The sequence below is a fragment of the Colossoma macropomum genome, unplaced genomic scaffold (assembly GCF_904425465.1).
Source record: "Colossoma macropomum unplaced genomic scaffold, Colossoma_macropomum, whole genome shotgun sequence".
Lineage (NCBI taxonomy): Eukaryota > Metazoa > Chordata > Actinopteri > Characiformes > Serrasalmidae > Colossoma > Colossoma macropomum.
Window position 1 is genome coordinate 38,864,959 of NW_023494805.1, and position 21,180 is coordinate 38,886,138.

General features: G+C 39.0%; 1 protein-coding gene across 1 annotated transcript in view; it reads right to left on the reverse strand.

Moving 5' to 3' along the window:
- Positions 1 to 5,963: 5,963 nt before the first annotated feature.
- The window catches only part of st6galnac5a (ST6 (alpha-N-acetyl-neuraminyl-2,3-beta-galactosyl-1,3)-N-acetylgalactosaminide alpha-2,6-sialyltransferase 5a), a 57,468-nt gene continuing 42,251 nt past the window's right edge, over positions 5,964 to 21,180 (reverse strand). Inside the window, exons 4-5 of the mRNA XM_036596633.1 lie at positions 7,570 to 7,677; positions 5,964 to 7,155 (exon numbers count right to left, since the gene is read on the reverse strand). Coding sequence (XP_036452526.1) covers positions 6,909 to 7,155; positions 7,570 to 7,677 — 355 coding nt within the window. The 3' untranslated portion in view covers positions 5,964 to 6,908. The remainder of the gene's footprint in view (positions 7,156 to 7,569; positions 7,678 to 21,180) is intronic.

The window sequence follows — 21,180 nt, forward strand, 5'->3', positions numbered from 1 at the left end:
CTACCGAGCAGCACAGCAGAGCTATAATCGGCTACTGGAACTGATGGACTGTTGAACGCATCTCACTGGATGATCTAATGCTGCGTCCAAAACCAAACACTTCTATACTTCACCTACTACACTAATGAGTGCACTTCTAATGGTATATGCACTATTTTTTACAAGCTATTTAATGCACTACTATGCAGCTTGGTGTGGCAATAATAACAGTGGGAATTCTCAGCCATTTAGATTTCAGTTTTCATTTCTTATCACTACAGCAACAAATCAAATAAGTAACTTCATTATAAAACACTCAAATGTAATAGTTATATAATGTATAATATGTCTTAAAAATAGTTTTAAACTGCATATCCTGAAAAAAATGTGTTTTACTGCCTTTGCTGGATCAGTTATGGCTTTGTTATCTCATGCCCGGTTAAGTTCAAGTTATCTACCAAAATGGTGGCAGCGTGATTGCATGACGTCAGTGGAATACTATGAATTGCGTCAGTAGCCAGTTGAGCCCTCTTTGTGACTAAAGCTCTTGTCATTTGCACACCTATAATAAAACCTCTTTCAGAGTCACTTGGACCTTTTCCTCCTGCCATCTTGATCCAAAATCGAGGTCAAGTGGACCTGCTTAGCGCGCTACAGAGCACGGCAGGATGTTAATTGCTCAATTGCATCATGCGGTACACCTGACTCATCATGTTTACCCACAAATTTATTCGAGTTTTCTCCTTTCCTTTTTTGTTTATCCGGTGTTTAGCAACGTCTACCGGCTTTTCAGGCAGTGTCAGGACACGTTATGGTCAACTCCATGGTGAATCTGTCCGATAGCTGAGAAACAGTCCATATGTCATGCCCAGGCTGTCGCAAATCTGTCAAACAGAGGCACAGTTTTCATCAAATCAACCCAGCATGCAACAGAGGTAGAGGCGCAGCAAACAAACGAAGCAGTTAAAATGCTTAAAGCACTCTTTATCCAGCATTTTCGCAATTAGTATTGTTCTGTTTGTAAGATATTCACTTAGATGACTAACGGCACTATTTGTATTCATGAATTCATGTTTGCATTGCAAATGTTTGTTAATAAAAAATCTGTGCCCACTATGAAATACATTAGTGTTTAAAAAATTTTTCAGGGTGCTGAATGTGAAGCAGTGGAGCTCCAAAACAAAATAACAGATCATAACTGTGATGCCAAGGACGCAGATTGTATGTCTAATAGGACTAATGTTTAGTAAAGCCGCACCTACACTACGATTATATTTCATATTCCAAAGATCACAAAGATAACTTTGGTGCGGCATGATACATGGACTATAATTAAACATTAATAAACAATACAGAAGCAATAGCGAGACGATAATAAGGCTGAAAACGCTGAGACAAACATTAAAACAGTTCAATTACTGGGAATAATTCTAGCAAAACAAACAGGCATTAAAAATTAAAGTGTAATAGACAAACACAAATTGCTCACTGAAGTCCACGTTTAAATGGATTGAAGTGACAGTGGAGGGAATGAGCTACTTAATAGTGACTGTAGGAAGAATATAAGTTAAGAAACTCATTTAGGCGGCTTGTGCTGGACCAGATGCTCCAGTACCATTTGCCAGATGACACCAATGTGCTCTCGTGGGGTTTCTTATAGATTTCAGTGGAGTGATAAACCAATATGTTGGGCCAAATTCACTTTCTGGAGGGCTGAAGTGCAACTCTGTGATGCTGTAGGTAGGAAAGTGTTCTACAGTGATTCTGTGGGAGCTGTGAAGAGTTCTCGCAGACAGCTTAGCTCTTTTGGGTCTCCTTAGGAAGTGAAGGTAGTGTTTGTAGGTCAGGTGACCAGGTTCTCCAAGCTGGTGATCTTCTCAAAGGCTGACCTGCTGAATGATCCGTCCATTTTCTTCTAAAGCTGATAACCAGTGCTTCAAATTTGTCAGTGGCTATCCATCAGGCATCAAGTAGGTTGACTTAAGAGCCCACATAGAAGTGATGTACAGGTTGGCCGGTAATATCAGCCAGTATTGAAGATGGCATCATTGGTATCAATAATGCACTATATTACCAACCTTTTTGAAAGCGGCATTGCTGGAATTCAAACCTGTGGCCTCCTGGCAAAAGGGCAAATCCTTAGACCAGAGGTCTCAAACTACCAGCCAGACAGTGTTATATGACCCATCACATATTTAAAATTTATTCTGCCCATAAATAACTTTTTATTTCCATTTTTCTGCTAAATATTCACATTTCAAGGGTAGATTTGCTTCACCCACCAGACACGGAGGCTGGTTACCCAGCATAAGCTACATAATTAGTAAGCTAATTGAGCGGGAATTACTGTAATTTAGCCATAACTGCCATAACTCTCTAGCTAGTAACTATATAACTATAGTCGTAGTGGTATTTGACGCTTGAGAAAACCCCTCCCAGTACATCCGAACCCCCTCCCAGAACAACCGAAACTCCTCCCAGTACAACCAAAAACCCTCCCAGTACAACCTAAACTCCTCCCAGTATAACTAAAACCCTCCCAGTACAACTGAAACCCCTCCCGGTACAACCAAAGTGATTGAATGATCTGCGTCTGCGAGGAAGATGATCATGGAGGATGCATATGGTTGGGGACCTGGCGAAAGAAAATGCTTAATAGAAATATGGACAGACAGTACTGTGCTAAACAGGAAGAGGCTAAATGGATAAAAAAAATTGGTAATTGGTTGCTGCGTAACAAGCAGATTTGCATATTCTGTCCCACAGCAGTTGGATTTCAGCCCGACTATCCGGACATGCATCTGGCTGTGAAAATGCATGTGACAATCAGGATACAAGATGTAAATGGGGTCTGAGAATTCCTGCTGTTAATTTCTTCTACTGAAGTATACCATTAAAATCTAAAATCTGCTGATATCAGAAGTCCCTTTAAAAACATTATAGTTATCAGCCACAAAATGTACATTTCTATAAGCTTCTGAGAAGTACAGGATTGATTTTCAGGATGTAACTGGGTGTATTTTGCTCAGTTCAAAGCTGTGTTCAGAATCGCTCCCTATTAAAGAACTAGCACACTATTAAATAATGTGGCAGCTGTTCTGTGTGTTGCGTGAATGCTCAACGATAAATCTTTCGGTTGCTTCCCAGTCAGTTCAGAAAGAAAGCTATGTAGTGAATAGTGAATGAGGTAATGAGAGAACCATCCCAAAAGCAGAGTGCAACTGTGCCAAGTTCGGTCTCTCTGGGATGAGTGATGAAGGCGAAGCTGAAATGTTAAAAAATCTGGACTTAATTTTGTAAAAGACCCAAAATTTGTGCACCAAGGCCTTTCTGATTACCAAAACATTCACTTGCCAATACCCAGTGTGCATCTACACATACTACACCTATTTACTAATTTATTGATCAGATATAATTCAGAACATAATGACGTTTGTCTGAACTGAGAACATCTGCACACTTGAAATGTTGGTGTGAGTAATAAAGGCCCAACATTTGGTACATTTGTTCTCATTTATGGTATGTTGGTAATAGGGACACATCTGGAGTCTGAGTAAGTTAACTCAACCCAAAGTTACAATTGATCTTCCCAGGGTTTACAAAAATAGATACTTCGAAATTATTATAGTACTACAGCCGATCATAATCCTGATGCTCTCCTCATCTTCCTTAACGTCCACTTCATTTTCTCCTCCAATCACTGCTTAGCAACTATCCGCCAGCACTTCAGTGAGTTAGTTCCTTCGATTTTCTACTTTAAATTTGAAGCTACAGATATATGCAAATGATTTGCATGGGGGGTTTGTAAAAGTGAGACCTGATAGAGTAGAGTCAGCCACCCAAGTTAGAGTTGTATTGTCCTGGCCCATAGTGATCTATGCACTGCCTACTTCTGTACATAAAAGTTATTAGAGGTAATATAAATGGAAAAAAGCTCCACGCCCGTTGTGACAGTGTGCTTTAGTTCAGGATGTTTGATGATTTGGGTTTTTAAGTTTGTTGCTTTTTCCGTCTTTATTATGTACATCTCAGCTGTCCGACTTGAATTTGTGTCCACTGAGATGAACATATTGCTTGTTGAAATCAGATGCATGCTTTATTGGGAAATGTTACATTTATTATTGTGTTTATTTTGTGTTTATTATTGTGTTAATTTTGTGTTTTGTGTTTATTTTGTGTTTTGTGTTTATTTTGTGTCTTGCTATTATCTTGTTTCTAAAACAATATGTGATTATTATTATATAGTGGTGACGTGCCCAGCACTGCAGTTAGTGTGCTGCCATTGTGGTGCTGCATAGCCCTCATTGAACCTGGGACCCCGGGGATTTGCTAATTCGTCTACACATGCTGGGTATCTGTATTTGGCCAAATTATAGTGGTCCTAGGACAGCGCCCTGTGGAACACCATCAGTCACATGTACTGTATATGTATGTAAAAGTGTCAAGTATCAATAATTACTTCTCATGGATAGGAAATGTCCATGCATTCATAGCACAGACCGGACAATCACATGCTTCTTCTTGAGCATGTGATTCTCTGATCATTCCATTCCGTTGTAACAGTGTGCTTTAGTTTAGGATGCTTGACGGTTTGGGTTTTTAAGTTTTAAAGTGTTGCTTTTTCCGTCTTTATTATGTACATCTCAGCTGTCCGATTTGAATTTGTGTCTTCACTGAAGTAAATGCATTGCTTGTCAAAAGCAGATGCATACTTTTTTGGGAAATGTTGCATTTATTATTGTGTTTATGTTAACTTGTGCGTCTTGCTATTATCTTGATTGTAAAAAAAAAGATGTGCTTATTATTATATAGCACTGACGTGCCCAGCGCTGTGGTTAGCATGCTGCCACTGTGGTGCTGCATAGCCCTCATGTAACCTGCTGTGACATCGTAAAATTTCCCTGACCTCTAGGGGTGGGCAATATGATGATGCTTTATTGTTATCAAGATAAACTATGTCACAGGGCGCTCTTCTGAGCATATCATGAACGTTGTCAGTACTTAAAGAACACTGACTAACTGCAACGTGAGCACAACTAGGCCTGTTTAAATTTAGTGCAGTGCAGTTTGTAAAACATTGAAAATCATAGTAGTTGTAGGTTTATTATTACTGTAGTATGTTTTATATGCCATTACAGTTATATATTTTATGTATTTTGTCTGTTCCAACTTTCATCTCAGAAAAACTAAATACCATGATGTGCATAACGTATTGTGAAAATGTCTTGATTTATTGCTATATAACATTTTTACCATATCGCCCACCCCACTGACCACCCAAAAAAGGTAGCCACCTAACATTTGTGCCCATGGGCTGATAACTTGATGATCCGGGACTGATTAAACCTAGTCCTGGACTACATAACATTCATTCTCCACTGAAAGGAAAATGTAGTATTAGGAAACCAACCCCATTCTTCATTATTCTCCATTGAGAATATGCCTAATTGATTGTGTTGTGACATTAACCCTGTACTGTAAATCCTGAATTTAGCATGTCAATGTACTGCTTATACTGTAAGATAGTTACTGTATACTGTAAGAAGTTTCAGCAATCTGACATTAGCCCAGGGAATGGAAAGCATACTAATGTGTTGAGCTTAAACACACTCCTTTCAGGACTTGGAAAAGTGTGGAAATTGAAATCCTACAATATAATTATATAGACATGTCCAACATCCGACACAGCTCAAACCATATTTTATGACCTCACACCATATTTAATTACTTAAGAACTTGTCCACACTTTGCTGTTTGAATAGCACAGCCTTTCATAAATTCTTATCAAGATATCATTTCCCATTTTAGGCTTACGAGAAAGATTGCTCTCATTTTTAAGAGAAGCTATACTTTAGCAAGTGAATGCCATTCAATGACAAAATGCTACTGAGTTAAAGCTAACATTCTAGTTCTGTTTCATACATTAGAACGTCTCTGTATTGTGGGTTTCAGTTTCCAACAATGAAATTGTTTCTGTTACAAAATGAAATTCAACTGCAGTCTTTAATTTGGGCATTTCAAATTCATAACAATGAAAGTTCAAACCATGACGTTTCGATGCCAACACAAATATGGCTCTAAAACATTTCATTAAAACTGTAAATACAATTTGATAACTTCTATGCATCCTTGTGTGAGTTATTTTCTACTATGTACAATTCATTTTACAAAAGAAATGACAGATCCTGAGAATTCAGCAAAGTAAAACAGAGACAAAAACAAGCTCTGCTCAGAAAAATAAACATAAAAAGAGAAATCAATTAAATTCAATAAATGAGATGTCTGCTTAAATTCAATTTGTATGAGATTGAATTAATATTTTCTTCTCATAACCTCTTTTAAAACCTTTCCAGTTTGGCTGAACTCAATTTTCTTCTCCTATACATGGTGTTCAAATGACATTCATGCCTCAATTTAGTGCACTTTTGTAGATATCTTCCAGGCAGTGACGGTGGTTTATTTTCTCCATACACACCTCAAGGCCAATACGTTGACATATTTTACCCTGGGATTTGCTAACTCTTCTACACATGCTGGGTATCTGTATTTGAAATTATAGCGGCCCTAAGACAGTGCCCTGTGGAACACCATCAGTCAAATGCACTGTATATGTATGTAAAAAGTGTCAAGTATCAGTAATCACCTCTCATGGATAGGAAATGTCCACGCATTCATAGCAGAGACCGGACAATCACATGCTTCTTCTTGAGCATGTGATTCTCTGATCATTCCATTCATTCAAATACGAAGAAACAGCGATGTGCAAAAGGAAAAGGCGTCCTTCTTGGAGCTGTCAGGCACAGCACGAGTCCTCTCAGAGCACTGCCCTTTCTCAGTCTATCGAGCAGCTCTGTGCACATGGCAATGGGGCTTAGTCAGCCATGTTTAGTCAAGCATTTCGTGCTCTTCTGAACATGTCCCACTTGGAGTCACGTTCTCCGTGACTGAGGCAAGACTGTGGTCCCTGTGGTGTTTTTGGGCAAAGGCGGCGGGCTCCAGTCCGGCTGGTAGAAATGGATGTTGAATGTCCTTGCCCAATTAGCAAAGACGCGCTTCTCTGTGATGAAGCGGTGATGGCTGCCCCGCCGCCCGCGCTCGTGGGAGATGTACATGGCACATTCGTCCGGCCCCAGGGGCTCGTAGTAGTGATACGGGACGGAGGGGCGTTGAGCTTCCCTAAGGAGAAGAAGAAGACAGAGTAAGTTAAGGAAAAGATGTTCCAGCAAAGTTAGCCATACACGAGGAAGTAGATTCCCAGATTCCCAAATTAATCTTGAGCTGAATATCCATGGGCAAGGCAATTAACCTGAATGTGTCTAGAGAATAAGTGGCAATAAGCGGAATAAATTGATTCCATGTAACACAATAAGGCTTCAGAATGGCCTGGGAGAGGTCATGCCTCAGTGGGAAAGCGTAATAAATCATCTCATTTTCTGCTCTTGGTTATTGTTAGACTGGAGTCGGTGTGCAGCAGGGCACCGTTGACACGGGGTGGGTGTTAAATGCTATGGCACAGTGCTTCAAGCAAATAAAATAGATTTTACTCTCATACTCATTATGCGAAAAGATTACATTTATTGTAGTACTTACTTGCAGAAATCTGGAGGCACCATGCCGTAAACGTTGATTCGGTCGCACAGCTCCAGTGCTATGGTCATTGTGAACCATCCCGTACTCAACCAGGAGTTGGATATCTTCCTGAGAGGTAAAGAGAAAGGATGGGGATTCACTGATTGATCAAGATGCTATCATCACATTATGCAAATCTAGAAAAAGAATAATGAAATAATTCCTGGGGGCTGGCGAGTCGGAAAGGCGGCACCACACGAGCCCAACTATCGGCAGCATTTAGGAAGGGTGCCCACCTGACAAGATCGTTTCTATAACAGAGTGTTATCATCAACTGCTCATCAACTCCGCTGTCCTGCCATCTGATACGGAAGCCCTAATGATTTTCTGACAAATAACATAATAACGGAAGAGAAACAAACACCATTAGGGAAGAACAGCGAGGGACGTGATTGATTAGGTGGCGTGATTGCTGGTAAATTACCTCTGCCAACAGAGAGCTGCCCATCTGGCAGCTGTCACATCCATAATCTCCTGTGCATACGTGCCGAGGTGGAATATAGAGCACGCTCGTGCAACGTTACCACTTCTTCCTATCTGTCCTTTTCCAGGAGTTTGGATTTAAGACCTGGTAATTAGCCTCTAGTCTGGCCTCAGGGCGGCTTGACAAAGGTTACCAAGCCTGCTTTGTAAGGGCAGATCATTAGGTAGGAAGATGTTGGCCGGCTCATGCGAGAAGATGAGAAGGTCTTGCCTTTAGCTGTGTTGTAGATGACCTACAATATATCAAACCCCCAGAACTCTCTGTGGTGTGCTGATTGGAGTTTCTCTCTAAAGCTCAGGGTCCTTTAGAAATGCAGAAAAAGGGAGCAACTTGTTCTCGGGTAAGAGTGCCATGGAGACAGGCTTTGTGCTATGGTGAGTCAGCTTCAACAGTACAACCATCAAAATTGTGAACATAACTTTGGTGTGATTGGATTTCAAGAGACCAGTCGCTAGCTATATCAATGGATGTTCTTATATATTTATTTGACTGGGAGATTGGGCGGTTCACTATCTTAAAAAAAAGGACTATCTAAGCTTGGCTGGATTATTTTTTTTAAGTCAATGTTTACAAAATTAACTAATAGCAAAAAGGTAAACGGTTGGGAAAAGTATACTATTAAAGTATGACGTTATGATGGACAGCCAATCAGCTACTTGTTATTATGCAGTTACTATATCGCTGCTCTCAGAACAAAACCTCGTATCTCCAATTTTTGTTTTTTTTCAGTTGTTGACATAAAATGCCTGTTGCCCTTTACATTGGGTTTAAATTTTATGATGAATGGACTGAAAGAAACAGCCCAAAATGGCTTGGAAAAAATCTGGTTCCATTGACTTACATTGAAAGTAAAGTAGGTTTTTTCCTTCTCCTGTAAAGTTACCATTTTGGAGATACAAGGTTTTGTGCCAATTGTGATGTCATCATATTCCCCAGGCCTACAATTTAGCGTACAATCTGAGCTGGAATAACTGAATGGCTAATCTTCAACCCATAATCTGTGAACTTTAAGATGCTTCAAATGTGAGAGCATGTTGCCTCCTCCAGCTCCACAGATCCACACCATGGTTAACTCTCAGGTCCTTGTTTTATTTCCATAGCCTACAGTGAAAGGACAAAGCAAATGGTGCTTCTGAAGGCAGCTGCCTGAGTTGGCAGGACTCATAAGTCCATTCGATTTGAATGGCCAGTCATGCTGAGCCACCGTAAAATGAGCCAGAAAGAGCACTTACAGCAGGGGTGTTGAATTCCAGTCCTGGAAGACTGGACTAGAGCACAATCTGGTGATTTTCCAACTTAAACACAGCTACTAAACCTGGTAGCCGTGCGGAATGGGTGATGACCCTCAGGCTAACCTTTCACCATTTACTCAACTATGTAGTCCAATCATTTACTTATTATCCTACAATTTTAAAAATTGACATGCTAAACTGGGTCTTTGGGGTGATGCACCTTTATACCTCTCAATAAATGGTTCCTTAAAGAACGTTTGTTGTCAATAACAAATGAATAATGATGAACTCTAAATCCATTAAACATTCTTATTTATTTTGTTTTACCTAGAACCAAATGTCCAAATCAAGAGCAATTCGGAAATCTGAGAAATCTTTATTTTTGAGTCTTGCATGAAAATAGAGACACTACCAAGAAAGTGTTGACCCTCTTGTCAGCGATGCCATGGCCACCCTTACAAAAAAGAAATCTATTCAGGTGTGCTATTAGTATACTTCTTTTAAACTATAAAATAAGTAAGTATGCTTTAAATGTACTTTTTATATACTTATCAAAAATATACTAAATAAAATTACACTTGAGTATACTTGGCTTATACTGACAAGCATACAGAAAAGCCTAAGTATATTTGGCCTTATATTTATACTTAATCTTTTGATTGAGATGTACTTAAAAAAGTATAATTAAGTATTCTTGCATAAAGTTTAAGTATACTTGGCTTGTAGTTTGGGATGGAATAGCTCAGAGAAAACAGTACACATGTGAAACTCAACCTGATCTTTTATGTAAATTGTAGAGATGTACAACCTGTTTGTGGGCAGCCAGGGACTGATTTCACATCGTCACGAATTCCATTATCATTTAATGTGTTTTGTTTTGAACTGGAATGTCGATTTGAGTTCTTATGTTCTTATATTTTGGCGTCATATACAATATATGTTTGAAAATTCCGATTTATGTCTAGTGAATTTTGTATGTGTAGTCCACTGGTAGTGTTCATATTAGTAAGTTCAAGTCTACTTAATGTACAAAAAGTACAAAGAAATACTACCAGTTTACTTTAAAGTGCAAAAAAGTAGTAAACTATAAGTATCAATTAATTTAAAGAAAACTTACAAGTATACTTGCAGTGTAAAAACTATTAAACTAGTAGTTTACTAAGAGTATACTTAAGTGTACTTTCATAAACTAAAAAGTGGAAATATATAACTAGTACACTAACAATACTATAAGTTTACTTTTAGTGTAGTACTCAAAGTTTACTACTCTTACACCTAAAATATACTTGAAAGTATACTTTAATAACCTAAAAAGTGGGCAAATTTACTTCCAAGGAGTATTGAAATAGTACACTTAGTACACACAAGTATACTACTAGTACATTTATATCTGTATACCTACTACACAAAGTACACTTGGTAAATATACTCACTTAAGTTTACTTATTAAAATGAACTTTAAGTATACTTGTTTTGTAAGGGCATCCATGACTGGGAGTTCAAGACAGCATAATTGTCCTCGCTTTTATTGGGTGTGTAGGATGGCTAGTCAACATGGGCATCAGAACAGAATTGCTAGTAAGCAGTCTCCTCAAAATTAGCGGCAGTTTGAACAGATGTGGTGGCACTTCATGTATCTCAGAGGAAGCTTGTGCTGGCCTTCACTCCCCCAGCTTGATAGCATCGCATGCATTGGTCAAATGGTAAAAAAATGGAAAGGTTCAACTGACAACCGAGGGGGTGGCGTGTGTTTGGAGTCCTCTCAGATGTGTATTTGGGGAAACACGATACAAGTTTCAACCTCATCCCGTTTCGGACTCCGAGCTATTTTGTGGTTTCTGGGAAGATGCTCAGCTCGCTAACGTAGCCATCTTTCATCTTCAATAAGACTGTAAGACATGAGCTACTCAGCGCCGCTCACTGATCGCAATGCTAGATCATTTACTGGTGCCTCTTGACATGTTAGTCCTTTAATCAGCATTTTATTCCCTCTAACAAAACTGTCCACAGCAATAACCAACAACGTTCAGCATATCAGGCATCACTGCAACACTGCAGCAGTTCTCATTCTGGAGATCTTTTATATTATTTTTTTCTTTTAGTGAAATAAATGTTATGATAATCCCCACAGATTTTAAATTCCAATTTTCAGTTTAATTAACTTCAAAGATATCTCACTGGTTAAAGCTGGTTATCACACTTGTCCACAGATCTTGTTGTATTTTTTAGCTTTCAGCTCTACAATGGGCAAGGTTGCCAGATCCAACAAAAAACCTTCAGCCCAAAGTTTGATGAAAAGCTGACCATCTGTGTGTTCGGGACTGCATTTTCAAACTATCCCACTTTTGTGGGAAAACCATGGACCTGGTAACCCTGACAACAGGTATTCACAAGCTGTACCAAACACTCCAATGAAAAGGAAGGAAAATATGGATTGTCATTCATAGGGGATAAAAAGGGGGGATGGTTGTTTTAGAAGGGGGGTAGTTTCTATCATTTTTTATGACCAGAGGGATGTCATCCCCTCATCACCCCCCCTCAAATTAAGCCCTGATTCTGTGATAAAGGGGAGGCCTAGCAGGTGGAATTGGCTTTGACTTAATTCAGGAGTACAAGTGGGTAAAAACAGAGGAAAACAGACAAAGACAAAAGAGACACTTAAAGTTAAAGGCCTGATTCTGCACTGATTTAAATGTAAGAACCAGGTCACTCTCCACAGAGTAAACACACTGTGTCACCTTCATAACAGGGTGGGATGCCTGACCCCACCAGTCAAAATACCATGTGTAGTCCATGCTGGTAACTATCTGTTAGTTGAATCACACAGACATTTTCTAAACCGCTTATCCTTCTGGGTCGCCTATCCCAGCTAACTGGGCGGAAGGCAGGAAACACCCTGGACAGGTCACCAGTCTATCACAAGGCAGACAAACAGACATATACACTCACACTTTCACCTAGGGGCAATTTAGTATGTCCATTTGACCTGACCGCATGTCTTTGGACTGTGGGAGGAAACCCACACAGAACGGAACTGAACCCAGGCCCTTCTTGATGGGAGGCAACAGTGCTACCCACCATGCCACCGTGACACCCTTATAAATGAAAGAGTGTAATCATAGATAAGTCAACAGGAGACTAAAACAATACATCCTATTATCTAAGTCACTAAAGTATACAGAGAATACAGGAGGAGGGAAATAACCAAGACATACCAATATAAACCAACAACTTCACTCTGCCATAAAATAAGCAGAGTTTAAAGCTTCCACATAACTAAGAAAAGACTGTCACATTGACGTGAACTTATCAGCTGACCCCTTAACTGTGTTACTCTAGCTTTATGAAATACAACATATCCCTAATCCATTGTGCAAATACCAGGGGATGGCTGTCTTTCCTTCTAACCGTAATTTGTTGTCTAGCCACCAATGTGGCAAAAGATAAGACATAATTTGTTGCTAATTAAAATAAGATTTTGTGATTCCACACCAAATAAGGCAAGGGAGGCTTAAGGTTCTAAGGATTCATCAATAATGTTAGAAAGCATATCAAATATTGATTGGCAGAAATTAAATAGTTTAGGACAATCCCAAAACAGGGGAATTAAAGTGGCTTGGTTCTGCTTGCAACGATCACATACTGGGTGAATCAGGTGTGTTTAAGCAGAGAATTTACCCAATGTGCTGGACAGTACACTGGCCCCCACCAGGACCAGAACTGCTTTACAGACTTGGTCTTCTATAGAATTTAAAAGCCTGCCCTGCTCTATCCTCTGGGCGTGCTTGAGGAAATCAGTCGGGTTTGACACTGAAGCTATTCTCACAGCGTCCTTTGAAGGAATGGAAAAGCCCACTTGAACACACGACCAACGCGCATCAGAGAAGCTGAGCCTGTAAGCCTTTTATTTGAGGATAATCATGCCTGACAGAGTTTAGCGCGACTACAGCACTTTGGAAAATGGGGTGTGTGTTCGCGTCTGGGCGTGGGCCTTCGCTTCAGCTTCTGATTGTGTGTGTGTGTGTGTGTGTGTGTGTGTGTGCTGTACTCTGTGGGGAGAGTAATGGCTCTCGCTGTCATCACAGATGATGATTACCACTGATCAAGTTCAGCAGTCCAGAGAATTAAAGTGCAGGATAATGTTTTAGCCGTTACTTAAACCCACAGAAGTCTTTCTTCTCCGGCCAGCAAACAGGATCAGAAAAAGGCAATAAATAATATTAAGTAAAATGTGCACATTTTATTCACTTTTATTTAAAACATTGAGTTATCATGTAAACTTCCCACTGTCTGTGCTGCATGTGAGTAACATTTGCCGTATTTTCTGTACAGCTTAAGTGTGCCGGTGGTTAGTTATTCATATATAATGATAAGCTCCCGAGGCAAAAAGATTTGTCACCTTGCGTGTTTAAGGTGGTAGTAACTTCAGGCTCCTGCAGATGGCGCTGCATGAGGATGTTAGGGCTAATAAACATCTGCGGGGTGTGTGACAGGATTCATAGACTGAGAAAAGGTGGTACAGTGCAGTGAATGTCTCGTTCGATGTGTGGAAAATGGGTCGCAAAGCAAATGTTAATGATTGGCAAAAAGGAGTGACTGCATTTGGGCGGCCAAAGTCCACAGTGTGAAGGAAGTAGGTGAATTTGCAGGTTTCAAAGCATACAGTCATACGGGTCAACCAGCAGCGGCACAAATCCCAGTCTGTAGGAAATACTCGTCAGAATTGACAAAACTGATGGACAGAGACTGCCGATGTGTTTTACGGCTTGTGAATAAAAATCGCTTCCCTGTGGAGAGTCCTTTCAGAAATTGGTTGTGAGGGACCTGCATTGACTTCTAGATGCAATTCTTGCCTGGAAGCAAAGCGAAAAAATTAGTCACCACCTTAAACACGCAGGGCTACTTATTTTTGTCTGGGGAGCTTATTATATAATTATGAAAGCACCGCTGTAAAGACAGAAAACAGGCTTAACATGTAAAGCATGTGGATGTGGCTTTGGAAACTGCTTTCAGTCTTAAGTTCCTAAAGCAGGGAGTGCTATTAGCACGTAAATGGCCACGAACCTACACCAGAAGAAGCTTGTTAATGCAAGTGTTTGCAGTAATGTTTATTATAATAATGGGTGAAGTAGCTTTCAAAAGCTGTTGGGCTACTCAATAATATATATACATATATTTTAATACTGGGTTTCATTAAAGATTTTCATTTAAACAGTTAATGTTAAAAAAAAGCATATACACTAAAAATAGAATAGAAAGTAGGTCCTGCATGTATTTGTTTGGGGGAAGGGGTTCAGGAAGTGATGAATTATGATTTTTTAACTAGAAAATATCATGCTAATTATTTTTAATATCACCCAGGCCAACAGTACAACAGTAAATTTTCAAATTAATCAAGATAAAATATCTTATCCTTACAAATATAATATATAAAACCACATAAAATATAATATGTAATATATATATATAATATATAATACCATATAAAATAAAACATGTATGAGATTGAAAGGTAAGAATCTGCACTTTCTATAGAATTTCTCTACTTGTTTGAATGTGCAACATGTAAGAAATAACTCATGCAATATGCTTGATGAGGGTTCACACTGTGGCATTGGGAAATGATGAGCGTTTGCAACGCTAAGGGAACCTGTTTAGCGGCTCAGAAGAAAGAACTCACACAGTTTCCCATTATTTTCCACCAGACTGCTGCACGTTCTCTTTAGTTCAGCAGAACGTACAGCAGATCCTCCAGAGCAAATGCTGTTTGTATTCCTCACCAGTGTGTTCACACAGGAACAAATCAGTGTGAGGGCATGAGGACGGGAAAAACACACACAGAAATAAAGTTCCATGAAGTGTCTGCTTGGTGTCTGGCGTGCTGGGCTCATTCTCTCACCCCTGCTGCCACAACCGAACCCGAAGGCATCGCTATGCAACTGTCAAGGGCTTTATTCCTTCCAGTGCCCTGCAACAATTCAGTGCTGCAGTCAAAATCGTCACAAATGCTTTCAGTCAAGCCTGGATTCTCGTGCTCGTTTCTCGACGCTGAGCCAAACTAGGGCCTCGATATGCAGCGAGCCAATCTGCTGTTGGTTGGAATTGCAAAGCACATTCACGATTACTGCCAATTCAACACGACAAGCATGAAACACGGTAAAACAAACAGGAATAATCCTCGGAGAGAATTTTCATCATATCTATTTGTCACAGTTCAAGCCGCTTGTTCTTCTGATTGAGGCAGCAGCTGGAACGTTTGTTCACTGATGGGTTGCATTATAGCAAAAAATCTCAAGACATGTGTGGTTTGTGCTTGAGGCTAAGAGGCTAATGTACTTAGCAAGTAATAGAAGCTTATATCCCACCAATTAGCACTGTGCAAACTACATGCATTTGAGGTAAGTAATCTTAAAAATACTTGCTTATATGGTTTCTGACCGTTATCTATACATCTATCTGTACATCTATCTACACATTGTTATCTCCATTTTAGGAGACATTTTTATCCAAAGTGACTCAGAAAACAGGCGAACAGTAGAAGCCAAAGGGATTCAAAGTGCATGGAAATACAAATGATTCATGAGCGACTGAAAGCATTTTAGGTATTTCACCCTCTCTGGTGCAGAATATCATCAAAAGATTCAGGAAATCCAGAGAAATCTCTTTGTGTAAAGGGAAAAGATGAAAACCAATGTTAAATGCCTGTGACCTTCGATCCCTCAGACAGCACTGCATTTAAAATTGACATGTTTCTGTAATGAATGAAACCACATGGGCTTGGGAATGCTTCTGAAAAACCTTGTTAGTAAGCACAATTCATCGCTGCATCTACAAATTCAAGCTAAGACTCAACTTCACAAAGCAGAAGCCTTATATCAATAACATCCAGAAACGCCGCCAACTTCTCTGGGCTAAAGCACATGTGGATTGATGCACAGTGGAAATGTGTGCTGTGGTCTGACAGTCAACCTCTCAAATTGTTTCTGGAAGTAATGGATGTCATGTTCTCCAGACCAAAGAAGAAAAGCACCATGCAGATTGTTATCCAACATAAAGTTCAAAGGCCAACATCTGCCATGGTGTCAGATGGTAACTTGAAGGCAGCATTAATGCTGAGGGATACATGCATATTTTGGAGCAACAAATGCTGCCTTCTAGACGACGTCTTTTTCAGGGACATCCTTCCTTGTTTCAGCCAATTCAGACAAAGCCAAGCCACATTCTGCATGTTTTACAACAGCATAGCTTTGTAGTAAGATGACTAAGACAAGTGCAGGTGCTACACTGACCTGCCTGCAGTCCAGACCCATCTCCTGTTGAAAATGTTGCAGGCATCAAATTTAGAATAAGCGTGTATATACAAAAAACAATAAAGTTAATTAGTTAAACTTTAAATATCTTCAATTAATTCAGTGGAACATAGGTCAAAAAACATTTGCAAATCACTGTTTTCTAGGGTTTTTGTTTTGCATTTTACCTACATCAAAATCGTATAACATAAGAGACAAGAGCCATACCTAGCTTAGTCTAGATAAATGACATTGAGCACCTGCTGACTTTCACTTTGTATAAAAACTTCATGAAGAGCAGACCAATAAAATTGGTCCAAAATTACCTTAAATAAAATCTTCCTACATTCCATCATTTGTTAGCTACGTTAGCCTCGTAGCTCTAGTACAAAACTTTGGACATCAAACCTCACAATATGATACTTCAAGACATTTACTCAAAGCACAATATGGATTGATAAGTTAAAACCGATAAAAAAAAGAACCAGTAGTGCCAATATTATCAAAAACTATGAATACAATTTTGTTTTGTCCAACCTTTCACATACTACTCTGCACTAAGAAAAGCATATTGCGACATAATGTGACTACTACAATAAAAATAAATATCGTTTTATTGCCCACCCCAACCAAACAAGTCTTACCTGATCAATTGATGTATTGTGCAAAAATAGCATTTAATTAACTTCAGGTTAAAATGAACAGGACCAGGAAAAAAGCAAAAACTTATCAATGTTCAATGAAACATGTATCTCCTTTAGAGGAGAAAGCAAAACTTTTTCTTAATTTTAAATTTAAGTGACTGGAAAGAGATTTCATTCCAAGTAATTGTGGAACATTTATCTTGCTCCGTTCGTCCTGAAATTTTCACACAATGTAAAGGAGAGGCGGCAAAAATAAAAATCATAAGAAATGGAGATACGTGTTATTTTTGGACAGTGATGAAATATTTAACAGAAAATGACACAGAAGTAATAACTAACTTTTTTCACTATTTAGTCTGTCCACTCTTTCCCTTCATTGCAGCTCCCATTCTTTTCAGGAGACATGCTTTCAGTAGATTTCGGGGTGGTCAGTCCATTATTCCAAGAACAACAGCAGCCTTTTGTCATCTTTCGAAGATTTAAAAAAGCTTTAAGTGCTGTTGATCTGATGGGGACAGTGTTGGTGTCTACCAGGACTTCCAGGTGGTTGTTAGGAGTCTCATTTTCTCTGTAGATTTCAATCATTTTTTGAACTTCAGTTTTGGAAACCTGTGTCTTTTTTGCTTATTGTCCTTTGACTTTCTCCTTCCTTACGCAAAAAAGGATATCACTGTCGTCGGAAGAAAACCTTGTATCTCTAAAATAGTAACTTTACAGGAGAAGGAAAAAACATACTTTACTTTTTTACAAGTCATTTTGGGCCGTTTCTTTTAGTCCATTCTTCATGAAATTTACACACAGGTATTTTCAAAAACTGAAAAACAACAAAAACGGAGATACAAGGTTTTCTTTCGACAGCAGTGATCTATTGGCATTGATTTGTTTTATTTGATTGCATTTAAAATGATTGGGTCAGTAAAATCTTGTGTAAGGGTGCAAAAGCTCTTGTGGTCAGTTTTGTTAGCCACGGAGTTGTAAAAGGGAACAGATCTTGCTATGGCCATTAATTCCTTATCTGATATGTAACCTCCTCAGAGATTTCTCCTGAAAAATGAACAACCTGTGCTGTTTTGACTAGAATTGTAATAAATGAAGGGTGGTGTAGCGCAGCAGTGTATATTATAAAGGAAAAATCATGCTATTTCCTTGCTTGATGCCTTAAAGATACTGAAACGCAAGCTTTCCTGTACACTCTCCAAGAATACACGGTCTTCGCATGTTTTTTCACATGCAGCGCATTAATGAGATTTCCATCCAAACCAAGGCTGAATCCGCCCTCCAGAAGGAATCAGTCTGTTTCATATAGGCTTTGAGTGCCTCTTCAATGTGCAGCTAAATAAAAAGGTTTTTCAAACCAGAGAACACTTCAAAAGTGTGAAATGGAGTTTAAACAAAGAAGTCTTTAATAGCGGAATTTTCTGTGCGTGTACCTCGCTGACGTGAATCGCACTTAAACAAACCGAGATGCGCGTTTGCCGAGATTCATTTTTTTCCCTCTCTTGATTAAAGAATTTTCGCGTTCAGAAGAGACGACAACGACAGCCTTGGAGCTGTTAAATAAGCAAAGGCCTCATCAAAGTTTCTCGGGAACAACTTTCTGACAGGGCGAGTTGGCTCTGATGAAATTCTGAATGTGTCAAGGAAACAAAGATAAAAACTGCAGCAGCAGCTGGCCTATCTAACGCTGACATCTTACAGAGGCTTCGGCATGTTCCTCATAGCTATCTTCATTCCTTCATCCTCACGTCTTCTTCCCTTTTCATTTTGCTCACTTCGGAGAGTTACTCTGAGTAAATAGCAGATAAAAGAGGAAGAGGCGCCGCTGATTACATTCCATCGTATACAGTGTGGTGTAACTGTTAACACAATATAATAGGGAGCCAGAGATACCAAGAACCAGACTAATCCAGTTTGTCACTCAGACTAATTAATCAGTGGCAATATTTGTTTTGCTTTTGTAATTAGTCTCCACTGAGTTTGCGGGAAAGCTCCGCATCATTAAATTAGGCTGATTAGCTGATATGCCATGTTGATGTTGCATTTCAGAATTACATACTGATTTCCACACACAAACAGTGCCAGCTAGACATGTTGCAAGAGTTGGTACTTCAACGTCAAATTTGACACCAAAAAACCTTTTAAGTAAGGTTTAGACTAGGGGTCAGCAACATGTGGCCCTTATACTGCCCTGCTGCGGCTCCACAGCAGAATTAGATTTGTAGGTAAAAATAAAATAATCCTCCTTTACAGTAAAATAAAGCTCTGCTGATCGTTCAACACAGTTTAACACTAAATGGTCTTAAACGCTGGAGTTAATGTAGAACTGCTAATTCACCCTTTAACCCTGAAGGTTGGTGCTCAGGCTGCTGGTCACTATAGCAACACAGACAACCATCTCACATAGCTAGCAAAGGAAACACTTACGATGAACATTGATAATTTGGAGACGAATAGACTTATTTGCATTTATAATCACTCCAGCTGGTTTCCTGATACGTTTATTCTGCAACGAGAAACTGTCAAACACTAAAAAGTCATGAAGCTGAAGTCGGTTTTTCGTGGATTTTCCCGTTCCACCTTAAATGGTGCAGTAGTTGCATTCTGGTGCCTCAGGCACATTTTAAGGTGGAACAGGAAAATTCAAACAAGAAGCTGGCGAATGAGCCATCAGCCTCGTAAAAGTCGAACGTCGAGAGACATTTTACAAGAAACTTTTCTACTTTTGTTTCCTACAGAGATGCGAGAAAAGTGACTACAGCTGAGCTAAAGCTTAAAGCATCTTAACATCTGGATTGCCGACCCCTAGTTTAGACTAAGATCTTTTTTGATTGAGTGACCCTATACCTTAATTACATTACATGACAATGATACAGTCTCACTTTCTGCTCTAAAATGCAGGGGCATGGCGAAAATAAGGCTTCGTCTTATGTAAGGGTGCAAAAGCTTTTGTGGTCAGTTTTGTGAGTCATGAAGTTGCGAAAGGTTGGGAACCCCTGCTCTTTAGAATATCATTTTAATTAAAATACTACAAGTTAATTAAAAAATGCTTTTAAATAATTGTTTCATAGCAAGCTGCATTAAAATGCTGATCCCACCACAATCTGGCAACCCTGATTTTGCTCTGAATAGCCATGAACCTTAAAAATGAATACAACGCTTCTCAGTGAATGGGGGACTGATAAGAGTTTTTATCTGAATAATTGTCCTACTACTCTGGACAGCTAGCCACCCAGCATGCTCTTGTTTACTCTTGGTAATAAACGCAAATGATATTTGTTTTACTGCTTTTCTATGGCATCAGTACTACAGAGTCAAAGTTGGTTCCAAAGAAAACTCTTAAAATCTAGGATTTTACAAATAATTTTAAAAGTAAGTGATTAGAAACGCTGCTTTACGCATCTCTTTAACTTTTTAACATTTAACATTCAATTCTTCTGATTCTAAATAAATAATAATGATTTCTTGTATAACTATGTTTTATCACCTGTCTATAAAGCACTTTGAGCGGCATGAAAAGTGCTATATAAATAAAAATTATTATTATTATTATTATTATTACCTGAAAACATGGCACCCTGCTTCCTAGGCAGAATACAAACAAAGAAAAGAAAATGTCTCAGCTAGCATGCTAACGCCATCTGTAGCCACAAATTTGAAATGATAAAAAAATTGACAATTTATAAAATTTATTTCATGTAGAGTTTTTATTGACTGTGAGTTTTTTGGGTTTCAGTTTTGGTTTTTGGCCGTTTGTGATGTTAGTAAACCTACTTCTAAATGTGCTGCTGCAACAATAGTGCTGTTAAATGACACAAATCTATCTAGAATAATAAAAAGCGTTCTCATAAAGAAATGCATGCACTGGATATTCAGTTGTGATTATTCATGTTTGTCTTATTGCTCACATTTGAACCAAAAGAAAG